Genomic DNA, 13,917 nt, shown 5'->3' on the forward strand with positions numbered 1-13,917 from the left:
GGGATAGAGCGACAGAGACAGTGGTGCAAAATGTGCTGCTATTGCACTTTTCTCAACCATTTACCCCCACCTCCCTCTTCCTCTCTCTTTCTCTCTCACTCTCTCTCTCTCACACACACACACACACACATTCATCTACACTGTCTACCTTGCATCCCCCTCTCTCTCCCCTCTCCCGCTTCCTCCCCTCCTTTCTTCCCCTCACTTTCTAAATCCATCAGGCAGCAGTGAAGAGGAGAAATGCAGACTGGAGGGAAAATAGAGGGAAGCAAAACCTAGAAAGAGAGTGAGAGAGGACAGGGGGGGAAAAAAAGAAAGTGGATCTGAACTGACTGCATCAGCAGAACTCTGTAATGGGGTGTGAGCCCTGTTGGCTGGAAACGGAAGCGGCGTGGCCAAGAGGGAGGTGGCCAGTGCTTTTTGAGGACAATGATTGGATATTTAACCTGGCAGGAGATGTCTTCATTGCGAGGCTGCATCTAGAAAGAGGATAGAGCTGTCTCCACTGACCAGGCATGTGGCTTTGCCTTGCTCCGCCGCTGCTGGACCAAATTTGTCTCGCATTGTCTTTGTCAGTCTAGTCTTGAGAAGCGTCCAGTTTACACCATTGCTCGGCTTCCAGTAGACGCACTTGGAAGGCAGAGCGTATGTATGGCTTCCCTCCAGACTACAGGGACAGGCACCTCGGAGGGCTCATCAGGTAAACAGATGCCCAAGGACCCAGATGTTTGAGGGGAAAGGGGAAGGAGGACGGGCGGGTAGGGAGAGGCGGGGGCAGTATGCACGTTTGATGTTGACTGGAAGCCCGACAAAATGAGACTCTTCCTGCCAAGGCTGTCTATGCCAAGCACAGGCAAGCTGAAGAGGGGCTGGACCTTGCCATGCTGCTGCTGGGTGTTGGGGAAAAGTTGCATGCTCATATGTACAGCAACAGAGAGACACACACACACACACATAGACAGTCTGACCACAGTCTTTCAGTGTGTGTCAGAATGCTTCCCAGGAGGTGCTGGCTCCCACCAACCCAGTGAGGGATGCTGCTTGGCAAACTCCATCTCAGCCAGTCCAGCTGTCATCTTGACAAATGAACCTTGGACGAGTGAGAAGGTATGAGCGTGCGCGTTTGTGTGTGTCTCACGGATGCGCGCCTGTGTGTAAGAGCGCGCATCTGAAAGATGATCTACAGATGGCTCATGTTTTTTTCTGTTGTTTTTGCTTTTTTCCCCACAAAGCAGCCAGGCAGTTTTCTCTTGATTGATACAGATCAGAGCTTGGAGAACCGGTGGAGTTCAGTTTCTGTCAAACTTCTTCCAGTCCTTGGGGGTCATCAGGAAATGACATGCTGCAATTCTGGTCATGCACCAGCACCCCCTGCGGCTTGACGCTTGAGCACTTTCTGCAGCGACACTGAATACACAGCGAAGCCGCAGGAATCAGCTTATATAAAATAATATTTTGCATGGCCTCGGGTGAACCACAACGCTGCGGTGCCAGGCGCTGTAGAAGGAGCTATGCATCACCTCTAGTTTTATGAACAATGTGGGATGTTAAAGCTTTTATAGGACGTTAGGAGGAAATGTTCTTTTCTCCTGAAAATGAAGAGCAAATAAAAGCGTGTAAAGCAGCATCGGGGAGTGCTCGCCAGAAATGCTCATAAGCACGATGCAATGAGAATCCTACAAAGTTAAAGGATGAGTTATAAAATATTGGCAACTTTTTATCTAGTACTAAACTGTTTATCTTAGGAGCAGTTTCATCTCAAGATGCTGTAAAGCATTTCATTGCTCAATGAGGATTTTTATTATGCACACACACACACACACACACACACACACACAGTGATGATGTATGCTTATTTGTACCACATCTTCTTAGATATCTGCCGCTCCCTCTTTCACTTTATGTGTATATGTGTGTGTTGTATGTGCCGGTGCTCCTGTGTGTGTGTGTGTGTGTGAGTGTGTGTGTGTCTGTGGGGTTTAGCAGCAGACAAAAATACTTTCACCCCATGACGGTATCCATTATACTTGCATGAAAAGATTCTGACAGAGGCCTTTCATTGTAAATGACAAAGTAAATAGGATCAGATTATTCTGGTACAGGCCTCAATTTCGATTTGCCTCACATTTTACCTCCAGGAAAGAAAGAGCCAAAGAGGGGAAAATGGAAAAATACAAGCACATTAAGCGAGATTAGAATTTTACATCACATGACTTGCATCCAAAAATGCTCCAATTCAATTCAATCTCATGCCCAAGGACTTTTTCCCTTGCAATTACTCTTTTCTTCCATTTCCCCTAAATGCTGTTGCTTTGTGTTGAATCAGATTTTCTTTTTGTTAGGCCCGTCCCTCTGGCGCACATGCAAACATTACCGAGCAGAGGTGGATTTATGGCACTACCTGACAGGACAGCCGTCACGTCTGCCTGTCTTTCTTTCTCTATCCGTCTGCGTCTCGCCTCGCTTGTATGTCTGCATTTGTACGTCTGATTTCCTCTTTACTTATCCACTTGTCTGCTTGCCTGTCTGTCCATCTCTCTATCTGCCCGACCTGTCTGTCAACCTGCCCTTTGCGTTTGACTGTCCTTGTCTCACAGCACCAAGAAACATAGCTCCTGCCCCCACTTCATCCGTGTTCCCCACCTCCCCGAGTCCCCTTCCGAATGTCTTTCTTCCAATTTCACTGTGCATTATTTTTTCATGTCTTAGGAGGAATAGAGATTCTTGGCTATCCTTCATCCTACTGATCCACTGGGTCGCCGGGGCCAACCTCCAGGGGACAAGACAGAAGCTGTTTGTTAAGCTGTTATTTATCTCCCTCATAAAGTCCTCCTCATCTCCTATTAAAGAGCCCAGAACTCTTGCCCTTGACCCAGACGTAACTCTTGTGTCTTTTGGTGAGATGATTTACTGTTTAATTTAACGCTGCCCCAACCCGAAGGGAGCTTGCCTAATGCTGCCTGGTGTCATATCAGAGAAGAATGCGTGGGGGGATTTGTGTGAGCATTTGTGTGTTTATCTGTGTCTCTTGGTGTGTTTATCTATTGTATGTGTGTCTGTGTGTATATGCGTGTGTGCGTGGAGTGGGTGGCTTTTCCCGTAAAACCGTGGCTCTGGGCCTGGGTGTGCGCAAGGAGGCCGTGGGAGGGAGTCTTCACAATGAAACATAGACAAATGAACCTTGTCAGGGTTATAAACTTAAAAACAAAACAAAACAAAAAAAAAACTACACTCTGCACATGTCGGATGAACTTGTTTACGAGGACTTTTTCACCTCTAACTTTGTAATAATTGGATATTAACAGTGAAAATGACATTTCAGTCTCACTTGCCTGAATACAAGGGGAAACATGGTCCAAATGCTGTTGACAATTAAATCAATGTAGTAATAATTTGTTTCCATGTCAATACCAGGAGATTGTAAGAGACTCCATTTCCTGGGCTGATAAATGTAATTACATTGATCTGGCTAATTTCATTAGAGGAGGGGAAATGAACTTCATAAGGTATTTATTATATGTCGAGGCAAGGCTACCGTGCAAAGAGGGGCGGTTTGGCTCGGAGGGAGCAGTGGGACTACGATGAGGAAATGCAGCTGCTGAATGAATGTGACCTGAAAAGTTATTCTCTTCCTGCATCATGACCATTTCACACCTCCCTGCGTGAGATACTGATTTCCCTTCATGTGCTCACCACCTTTAATACCTGAAACTCACGCTATCCAGATGATGGTCAAATTGCCAGGTTTCACTAATGGTCCGACCTGTCAAAGCAGATGGGAAGGAGCATGTTCCTCCGTCACACTGACTCCATTAGCATGAGTTACAAAGTAAAGCACTCTCACCTTACTTCCTTTGTCAGTCTCCTCATGCTTTTGCTATCTTAAGTCACATGTACCAGAATTGGGCCAGGATACAGCGAGCTTTAAAAGTTAACTGAAAGGATTCAGCTCCATTTTTGGCTGTCACAAGGGCTGTCTTTTTTCATACGAGTGAATGTGCATTATGCCTGAAAACCATTATCCCCTCATCACACTTGCATGTGCCAAAGCTAGATCCAGCAGTGCATGCACGGTGCAGTCAATATCTGAAACAATCACTAAAGCATGAAATGCTTTATTTGACTGTGAAAAAAAAAAAAAAAAATAGATGAACCAGAAATATCAAAATGTGTGTTTAGCTAGATGATTTAAAACGTCTCCAAACAGAACTGCGCTGGATGAAAATACACAGCTGGGGTTTGGAAAGAAAATACCCCATGTGAATTCTTCAGGAGATGAAATCAAACAAAGAGGTTTTCAAACGAGCCAAGATGTGTTATTGAATAAAACAAAGAGCAAATGAAACGCTGACATGACTGTTTGGGCCCTACCCCAGATGGACAGAGGTTTCTCCCTCCCTTTTCCTCCCTTGTCATTCTCTAAAGGAGGCTGTGCCATATCTGAAAGGAGTTTATTGTTTCTCTCTCGACTCCCCTAACTTGATGGTGTTTGTGTACAGTGTGTGTCAGTATGTGTGTGTGTCAGGAGTTGTATGCCTGCCAAAAACGGGCCTCAGCAGAGAGCGAATACAAGACTAAACATCATTCTTAACCAAATACGCTTGAGCACATATACAGTATACACTGTACAATTTGTTTGATAGACTCAGTGTAACCACACAATTCAGTATTTTCACAGCCTGAAGTTATTTAGCCCATGAGTTCTGTGCAATTTAACATTCATAAAGCATTCCATATGGGAAGCAATGTGGTTTCCTAGTTACCGAGTTCTGGATCGGGCTGTGATCCTTAAATACTCCCAACCCTGGGTTTCTCCCCTCCTGCGGTTTCTCTGGTGGACTAGGTTCAAAAAACAAGATGGAGTCCTGTACTTGGCTTAGTTTCTCTCTCCCTTTGTTCGGGGATAAAGCAAAAACGCAACCAGACAAAACTCCAAACAATGAGCGTGTACAAAGGCAACGACGCGGCACACGCACTATACTGATCCTTTGTTTGCTGCCTTTGTAGGATAGGCGATTTTTTTTTTCCCAGTGTCTGTGTGTGTGTGTACGTGTGTGTGTGTGTGTGTGTTGGTGTACACAGGCATGGAAGCGTTCACCCACAGACGTACGTGTGTTTGTGTGTATATATGATTGTGAGCGAGTGTGTGAGTGTGTGTGAGCGTACGTGTTAGCAGGAGGGAGTGGACAGGGATGAAGGGGCAGACTGGAGCGATGCAGAGCTGGTGTTGGCTGGGTGGTGCGGTAGCAGATGCCAGAAGGCTTCATTAGACTCGAGGGAAGAGGCCATGAACACCAGTTCTCCGGGAAGTCTATCAGACCCAAACACAAACACAGACGTGCCTCTAATCCTGGTCTACCCCTACATTCCCTCCCTTGCTCGCTCCCTCTCCCTCTCTTTTTCCTCAATCACAGCCGCCCCTCTTTGTCTCCATCAAATTCTCCAATGCAATCAGCTCCAGCTTACTTGTACAGTATGTTGCTCTTTGTTCCTCCCCTTTTTCTTGGACTTTTTTCTCTCTATTTCGGGTGTTTTTGTTGTTGCTGTGTCTGTCAGTGGAGCGGAGCAGTCATTAATCACTGGTAAACGTACGCAGAGGAGAAAGCAGACACCTCAGGGGGGAGTTTTCTCATTCTGTTCGGAAAACACTTTTCTGAACGCGCTCCAGAGAGAGAAGCAGAAACTGGAGCACAGGTGCTGCAGCGTGCACAACAAACATACACAGATGCGCCGCAACACACGCACTGCATCAGATACGATTTCCTGTATTTTGTGCGCTGCTTGAATTGCAAGCTCCTGCTCTTTTCATTCATTTTCTGCAGTAACTACGAGAAAGTAGCTGCAGTAGAAAATGTCTCCTATAAATTACATGTCAACAAACGGACGTATCTAATAAAACACTGTTTCTTTTCCTAACAAGTGATGGCGTTTTAGACAAATACTCATTTGTGCCCATTTATATGGCTTATAGCTCTTGCCGCTGCAGTTTCTCTTGATGGTATGCCTGTCAATATAATGCCCCGTGTTTACTGAGGGACACAGTCCCACTTAATTGGAGTATTTGGCAACTTTGTCTCAAGGACGGCCATAAAAGAGTACAATTTCTCTCCCAAAGAAATATTATCCAATAACATAACGGTTTAGCTGAAATTGCAATCCTCTTCACATTCCTTATTTCAGCTCTCAAAATAGACTGTCTGCTCTCTCAAAACTAATATTGCTGTTAGACAAACACTAAAATATTACCTGGAACAGAAGAGCAAACAGAAAAAAAGGGGAAAAAAAATCTTATGAAAGGAACTGTATGATGAAGTGGAAGACACTGAACAGAAAATTGAAGAGGGAAAAAGAGGATAAAAAATGAAGTGGTTAAATAAAAAACAGAAAGGAAGGTCAGAATGATTGGAAAAAAATAAAATAAATAAAAGGTTGATGATTAGAGGAACCTTTGTGATACAGTACACCTGATCGTAGTCCTTGCAAGGGAACAGCTATGTTTATTTTTATTAAGTGCTATTGTACTCTTGCCATTTTACAGTCTGTTAACAGTGGAAACAGGCAGATATGTAAAAGGAAGTACACTGAATTTCACAGAAGAAAAATCATGGAAAAACACGAGTTGATTTTGCTTGTAAAATCAATATTTCACATATCAAGGTGTGATGTATACTGAGAGCCCTTTAAGACTCAACTGACACATAAATTGAGTTGAGTTCACTCATCGTTCGCTGGATTTGCTGATAAATTATTAACGCTGATTGCAGGTTTATTGTTAAATCCAAATTGTCTTTAACTGAGCCTCAGTTTTGCATGGTGCACCTTAAGAAACATTATCACAGGTAGCCAGAGGTGACTACTGCACATAAGGGGGAAAAAAAACAGTTTCACCTGTGAGTTCATGCATGCATTTCAAATCCAAATGTATTGCAAACTTCTTCAAAACTTTCTTGAAAAGGTAGCATATGTAAATGTGCTGTGGATTCAAACTAGGAAAAATACACGACATGGATGGAAGTCTTTGCCCAGTGATGCAGACATGTTATTTTCCTGCTTCTAGCTTCACAATTTGAAGGCATATTTAATGGATATGGCCAAAGTCAGAGGATGCTATAAAAAAAAGGAGAAAGGTGAAAGTCTTTAACAAAACAAGTTTCAGTGCAGCTTTGGGCACTTCTGGTGTTCCTAAACATCTTCAGTGGCCATTTTGCCTGTGATGCATCACTAATGTAGGAAATCATCCAGTCGACACACAGCACAGTGTAACTGGACAAACATGAGTTGGTTGTTCATACCCGCTCTTGCTCCTTGAATAAATTGTTGTTTGATCACGGGTGTGTTAGGTTTTTGCTGACACAGTTGTAATGGCGGGTTAAGGGAGTTGGATGGTGGGATGGGGTGAGAGGGGGTTGGGGTGGTAATGTTGAGTCTTTATTTACCCGAGCAAAAGAAATCAATGCCCCTCTGCCGTAGGAGAAGTGTGCAGATCAATGGAAGGTTTCAAAAAGCCTCTGTGAAAAATCAATGTCTCTTACATGCTATTGATGGCTGTTTGGCCGCAGAAGAAAGAGAACGACAAAGAACACCTGTTTATTGTGAAAAATTACTCCGCCCCGCTCTTTCTTTCTGTGTCTCTGCCTCTGTCTTTCTTGCACTCTCTCTCCTCTCCTGAACAGTCTCTTATGTTTCTGTTCCCCCTCCATCAGTCTCTTTGTTACTCTTCTTTCTCTCGTCTTGTTTTAAGCTCAGCACCACTCATCCCCATCTGTTGTGGAGGAGCACTGTGCTGCTCCACGGACGCAGACAGAAGTCAGTCTTCAAGAACAAAGGAAGGAAATGTGCAGCAACCATCAGGCCACATTCCGTGCAACTCTGTAACACAAGAGGCTGAGAAGAGGCTAACCTTAAGACAGCGAGTTAATTGCACTTTGATGAACAAAGGCGCAATTTGAAGCGTCGCATAAATTATTTCAGCAGTGCCATTAGTACTAATCAGTCCGTAACATCTCTCTGAGCCCTGACACCAGCTTGGCCTTAGCCAGGGATTCGAGTGCAGTTCAGCTGAGGCTTTGCCCAAGCAGCCAACATCTCCCCCTTTAGCCATGTCAGTAGAGCTTCTGTCATGACACCTGCCCGATTCTGTGTTGGCCTGATCAGAGTGACAGTGCTGTGGATCTACGGAGACGCCAGTGAGGGCTTGCTGTCACCCTGCCTGTCCCGCTGACAGCAACTTGGTCGGGGCAGGGAGAGAAGCAGTGGGATGGCAGGGAAGGCCGTTGCCTGCATGTCACTCAGTGCTGCGCTGGATGACAGAACAGCCCATTAGGAAAAGGATTGACTTCACAGGCCATTAGGGTAGGCATCACACAGCCACACCACACAGAGCACTGAGTAATGGCACAGTTGGATAGAGAGACAGGAGATGAGATGAGAGACAGAGAGAGAGAGGGAGTCAGAGCAAGAGATTGAGAGCACAGTTCTGCAATGAATTTCATATCAAAATGAAATTTTTGATTAAAACATTAAACACTGCAGACTGAAACAATGTCTGAGATGTGTCACCTTGTTTACATTAAAGAGTCATATCTAAAAATGGGATTTAAGGAAACCATTTTATGATGAGACACAGCATGAAGTGATGTTAGATATTTGCCACTGGTTTAATCGGTTTGTTGCTTTGAGCTGTTTTGAAAGTTTCAAATAATTAAGCGTGCTAAGAAAAACGAAACAAAGAATAAGGCTTTAATCCTTCAACTGAATGAAATTCAAATGAAAAGGAATCCTCAGTCTATTATAAAAGAGGACCTAACAAATAAACAATAAATGAAGCAAAATCAACCTCATGCCATTAACCCCCCAGAGCTACCTCCTTGTTAAAATCTCCCCTCTCCGCTTCTCAGCATGGCCCTGCCTGCCCTCCAGTCATCATTAAGAAAGAGACGGGAGCCTGAGAGCCAAACAGAAGCATCAACACGCATCGCTTCTCCTCTGCTCTGAATGCTCCACTCCCAGCCTTCCACCAGCTCCTAACGGACCTATTTACTGCACAAAGTGGATTGTGTTTGGCTGCACACTTCACTTCCAAATATTCCTTTGATATAGTCTCTCTTTCCAGCCCATCCTCTCTCTCACTCTGGTTTTGACCAGCTCATGGACAAAGCCGAATGTCTGGCCAGTTTATGGCTGTTTTTAGGACTGTCGTGGGGCTCAGCAGGCTCAAATGAGAATGCCAAGCCATGCCAGGCTGATGGGACCCATTCCAGATCTAGACGTACTCCTTCAGCTCCAAAACAAAGAGTTACAAACTTTCCGCTCTTTGACTTGATGTTTTTGTTTCACCAAAAAAAAAAAAAAAAGTTTCCTTCAAGCAGCTCCCCAGGCTTTTCTCAGGGGATTGGATGAAACCCAGTTGAAAAACAAAGAAAAGAAAAACAAAAGAAAAAATGCTTCTTTTGCACAATTTAGTACCCAAAAGAGATAAACTGTGAGAGTTCTGTAAACAGCAAGGAAAAGCTGATGGCTAGATATTCCAGATAAAGAGAGAAGGAAAGGAGGAGGGAATGAAGCAGCAGCCTCTTGGAATGATGTTTTTTTGATGAATTACAGCGCACACCATGAGCCTGGAGTCTTGAGGTTTCCTATGAGGGAGACAAACTGAGCATTCTGTTGTGACAGAATCTCTGAATTTTAAGCACTCTGCAACCGGGGCCTCTGCACAACAACGCATTTACACAAACGTTTATTTATTCATGTTTTTTTTTTTTTTTTCGACAGGCTTTTACAAGCTCGACCTCCAACCCTCTTCCTGTTTTGTTTATATTTTGTGCTTCTCAAAACTAGCAGTTTTGTGAAAATGTAAAAATGCTGTGATGCAAGTCACTTGTGTTCTTGTGATCTCAAATCCTAAATGAGAACATCTTTGTTAAATAATGATCAAGCACCAACAGCTGAAGTGTTTAAGGTGTTCCTCATTCTACACTCATGTATGCACACAGGAACACATGCACAGGGTGCAGGGCGAAGGCAGGGTTAATTGAGGGGTTGGATTCAGGAAGTTATCATCAGATCCTTCTTCCCTTTGTCAAGGTTGAAAACAAGACTGTTATCTGCAAATTATGTGGGGCCATGAGAGATGAACCACAACTGTGCTCTTTGTGGCCTGAGAATAGCAGCTCTTCTTACTTCCTGACTTATAGATTAAGTAAGACTTATGGCTTCAGTAAAGATTCTGTGACAAATTGCATTACTATAAAGGCGCCACAAAAATAGTACTGAACTTTGGGCAACCTTTTTTGAAACAACCTGACAAAGGAAAGCATGGATGCATAAAGGGGCAGAAATAATCAGTCGTTTCACTGTGAACCCAATGGACCAGACACCATGGCAGAGTTTAGAAAAACAGGGCTGCTAAGCTGTTATGAAAACGGCTTTGTGTCTGATGGGAAAACCTCTTGGGCCAATCAGTGCTATTTAAATACCTGAGAATTTTATGGCCATAATCACATCAGAAAAACACAACATAATCATCTGCAAAGATGGTGAGAACACAGCAGTTATGCTAATGCCCTTATATTCTATTTCTGTCCTACCGTCCATCACACACTCGCAATCACCATTAGCCGTAAAGTGTTCTCGACAAATCTCAGCTGTACATTGGGTATAAATCAGTGATAGGGCCCATCAAAGCTGTCACTTACGCTGACGAGCATCTGCGGGAAGGGTCCTCGAGAGTTTTCCGGCACGTTGATTGGTGGGATCACCCAGTCCCGCTTCTGTCTCCGCAGCCCCTTGGAATTGGTCCGGTCGTGCCTTGAGAACATGATGACAGAAGGTGTGGCCTGGAACGCCTCCAACTTCTCCTTCCTCTCATTAACTTTCCCCTCCTCTTTTGTGACCTTTAACGACAAGACAAAGCTTTATGTAGGAGCTGGATATGTGATTAATGGTAGAAGTAACTTTTGTGATGCTCAGACGTGAGCCTGAATTTAAAGCTCATGTTTCCAAGTCTCAACGTGGAATTTCAAGTCAAGTAAAGCCAAGTGGTAACAAGTTAGGCTAAAGTTCAGTATTAGCAGAAATATCAAACTGAAAAATTCAACTTGATCTAAAATACCATAAAAAAACAATGCAAAAATAATTATTGTTTACATTGCAAATGGTAACATGATAATTGATTACATTTTTCCATCACTTGTTGATAGGGATTCCATGTTCTCTAACCCCTAAATGTAACATCTTGGCATACCAGGTATCACAGAAAACTCCTGCCTTCCCAGTCCCATTTAACACTTTGTTGGATTGCCCATGTACTCTTGACATAATATTTCTGACAGCACCACTGATACTACAGGCACTTTTCCATCATTTCTGGGCATCCAAGATACAGAGTGGATAGAGAAAACTTCACAAACTAGATTATTATTATTCATGATCAAGTTATAAAGCTCTATAAATAATTTGTGAACTGTTATTCTTTTAGCAGTTGGGTTATTGTGTTTGGCTGTAAGTGTCACCATGAATTGTGTTAAACCTGTCATCGCTCTTTATAATACCAATAACTGTGGTGAGTACTGTCTGCAAGGCAACTAAAGACAACTCACAGTACACACCCCTGGCTCCAGAGCTTCCACAGCCAAACCCTGCTCAAGCAGTGCTCTTTGCCATGGCCAAAAAAAAAAAAATGCAGAGATGATATAAAAAGTGGTACATGCAAAATGTGCCTATATATGTTGCTTGGTTAGGGAACTACCTATTCTACAATTTAAGTAAAATGCTGAACATTAGGACACACTGAAGAAAAGATAAGATAACATTTGATTCCTCTTCTAATATTTCAAGTGCAGTTCTAAGGCTGCAGGCACACTGGCATCCTCATTTTCATGCTTTGTGGGCATCCATGATTCAGACTTGCTTGATAAAACTTCACAAACTGTGTTGACAAGCAGCCAAGACATGGATGAGGAAAAGCTAATTAATGAAATTCAAAAAATGCACTGTAAAGAAAATATATTGCACATCCATTGCACCATTGCGGCAGTGAAATGCAAATCTTAAAGCTTAAAAGCTTAAAATCTTCTGCCTGCAGTGCACCACCGAAGCATCAAACAAGGCATGTCAAATGATGCCTGTCAAAACTCTCATCCGGTGCATTTTAGCTTTTATGTACAGGGCCTAAGTGGGATGGAGCAACATTTGAACACATGTGAATTCTGTGCATCTGATCATGTTTATCAAGTTATATTCATACTCCAACTGGCACTGTTTTGAAAATCCCCCTTTCATTTAATGTGTGTGTATGTATGTATGTATGTGTGTGTGTGTGTGTGTGTGTGTGTGTGTGTGTGCACGTGGAAGTGTGTGCATGTGCAACACTGTGTCTACATGTGTCTGTCAGAGTGTTTGCATGTGTGCGGTTGTATGTGCATACGTGTGAATGAGGTCACAAAGCTTGCTCAGACCTTGCCATTTACATTGGACTGTAAAAAGCCAATTAACAGTAAGCATGACTGTGGCTGGATTTACAGTCCCTCTCACTAGACGGGGGCAGCTGAGTCATAGACACACATTTCCATCATACACTCCCCTCAGGCAGAGAGAAATGACCACCACAAACCTGTCCTTTTGAAAAATGCTCAGCTAAGACAGAATCCTTTTTTAAAAATCTCCTCATGAACATTTATAGGTATATGTGCAAAGAGTGCTACAACTATCAAGCATATCACAATAGTTTTTAATTCCACCCGTAGTGTAAAAAAAAAAAAAAAAAAAAAAAAAAAAAAAGATTAATAACCAATTCTCCACTCTGAAATATTGAGAAACACATAACATTCAACTGCAAGTCCTGCTTCAGGGTAGATTCTGTCATGGTGGTTAAAATCAAACATATGTCACTGGAAAATAAAATACAGTAGAAGAGCAATAATTGCATTCTTCAGGGCTAGTTAAGACACCAGAGAGCAGACAAGCAGATATGTTGCGCCTCAAGTTCCTGCACATAATATAGACTGACGTGTTTACATCAAGGTTACCAGAGTCTATCATCTCAAGGATTGTTTTGAGCCACTGCACCATATGTTTACTGTCCCGAGGGGGACACTATACGCTGTACACTATATCCAAGTGATCTTAAGGTTACATGTGAATTCACATTCAGCAGAGTTGCTCCACAGTGAGTTTACCAACATATCTCAGGGTTACAAGGCAGTATAAACATGTCAAAAATTCAGTCACGACCATCATTGTTCAAGCTATACATCAGTTGGTGCTCCCCCATCTCAATCACATTCTCCTGAGCCATCCCTTGCTCTCACTCGCTCCCTCTTGCCCTTCTCTCGCAGTGTTATTGTTTTTCTCCCTCTCTCCTCCCAGTCAGCGGGTCCTGACAGCTTGTCTCAATAACAGCTATTCCTCAAGCACTGGGCTGTGTAAGGTGGATGGAGCGCTAGCAGGTAAAATGCAGCACAGAGCCAAGCCCACCGAACAGGCTCACTACCAGGTCCCAACAAATTCCCTGCTCTCATGTCTTTGTCATGTCTGTTCTGGGGCAGGGATTTGGGAGAATATGACAGAAAGTTCATTTTATATTCCACATATAGCATCACTTGTTTCAAGGAGAGTGAATCTGGCAAGAGACAACTCTTAGAACCTCTTAGATAGAAGGAAATGAAATCTGGTCAGTGCTAATTCAGTGTAGAGGCCCAGTTGAGGGAGGTAATGGTCCTGATGAAATTAGCCCTTGGTTGGATGGTGAACAGGAGGAGATGCAAGAGCACAAGAGGAGATGCTAGATAGGAGCCTTATAAAGAGGTTGGAAAAAAAAACACAATTGGAAGCCACTCACTATAAGAAATAGAAAGAAAAGAAATTCCTATCAGCTCAATTACAGTGCAGTCAGTGCAAGCCGGCGTGCTCCCTGCTCTG

The 13,917-nt window shown here is 43.3% G+C and overlaps 1 protein-coding gene across 1 annotated transcript in view; it reads right to left on the reverse strand.

Annotated features, from left to right (window-relative positions):
- LOC115362678 (cadherin-4-like) overlaps positions 1–13,917 on the reverse strand; it is a 241,293-nt gene that overhangs the window by 49,259 nt on the left and 178,117 nt on the right. Inside the window, exon 5 of the mRNA XM_030056714.1 lies at positions 10,695–10,892. Coding sequence (XP_029912574.1) covers positions 10,695–10,892 — 198 coding nt within the window. The remainder of the gene's footprint in view (positions 1–10,694; positions 10,893–13,917) is intronic.

Source organism: Myripristis murdjan, chromosome 7 (assembly GCF_902150065.1).
Source record: "Myripristis murdjan chromosome 7, fMyrMur1.1, whole genome shotgun sequence".
In the NCBI taxonomy this organism is placed as follows: domain Eukaryota; kingdom Metazoa; phylum Chordata; class Actinopteri; order Holocentriformes; family Holocentridae; genus Myripristis; species Myripristis murdjan.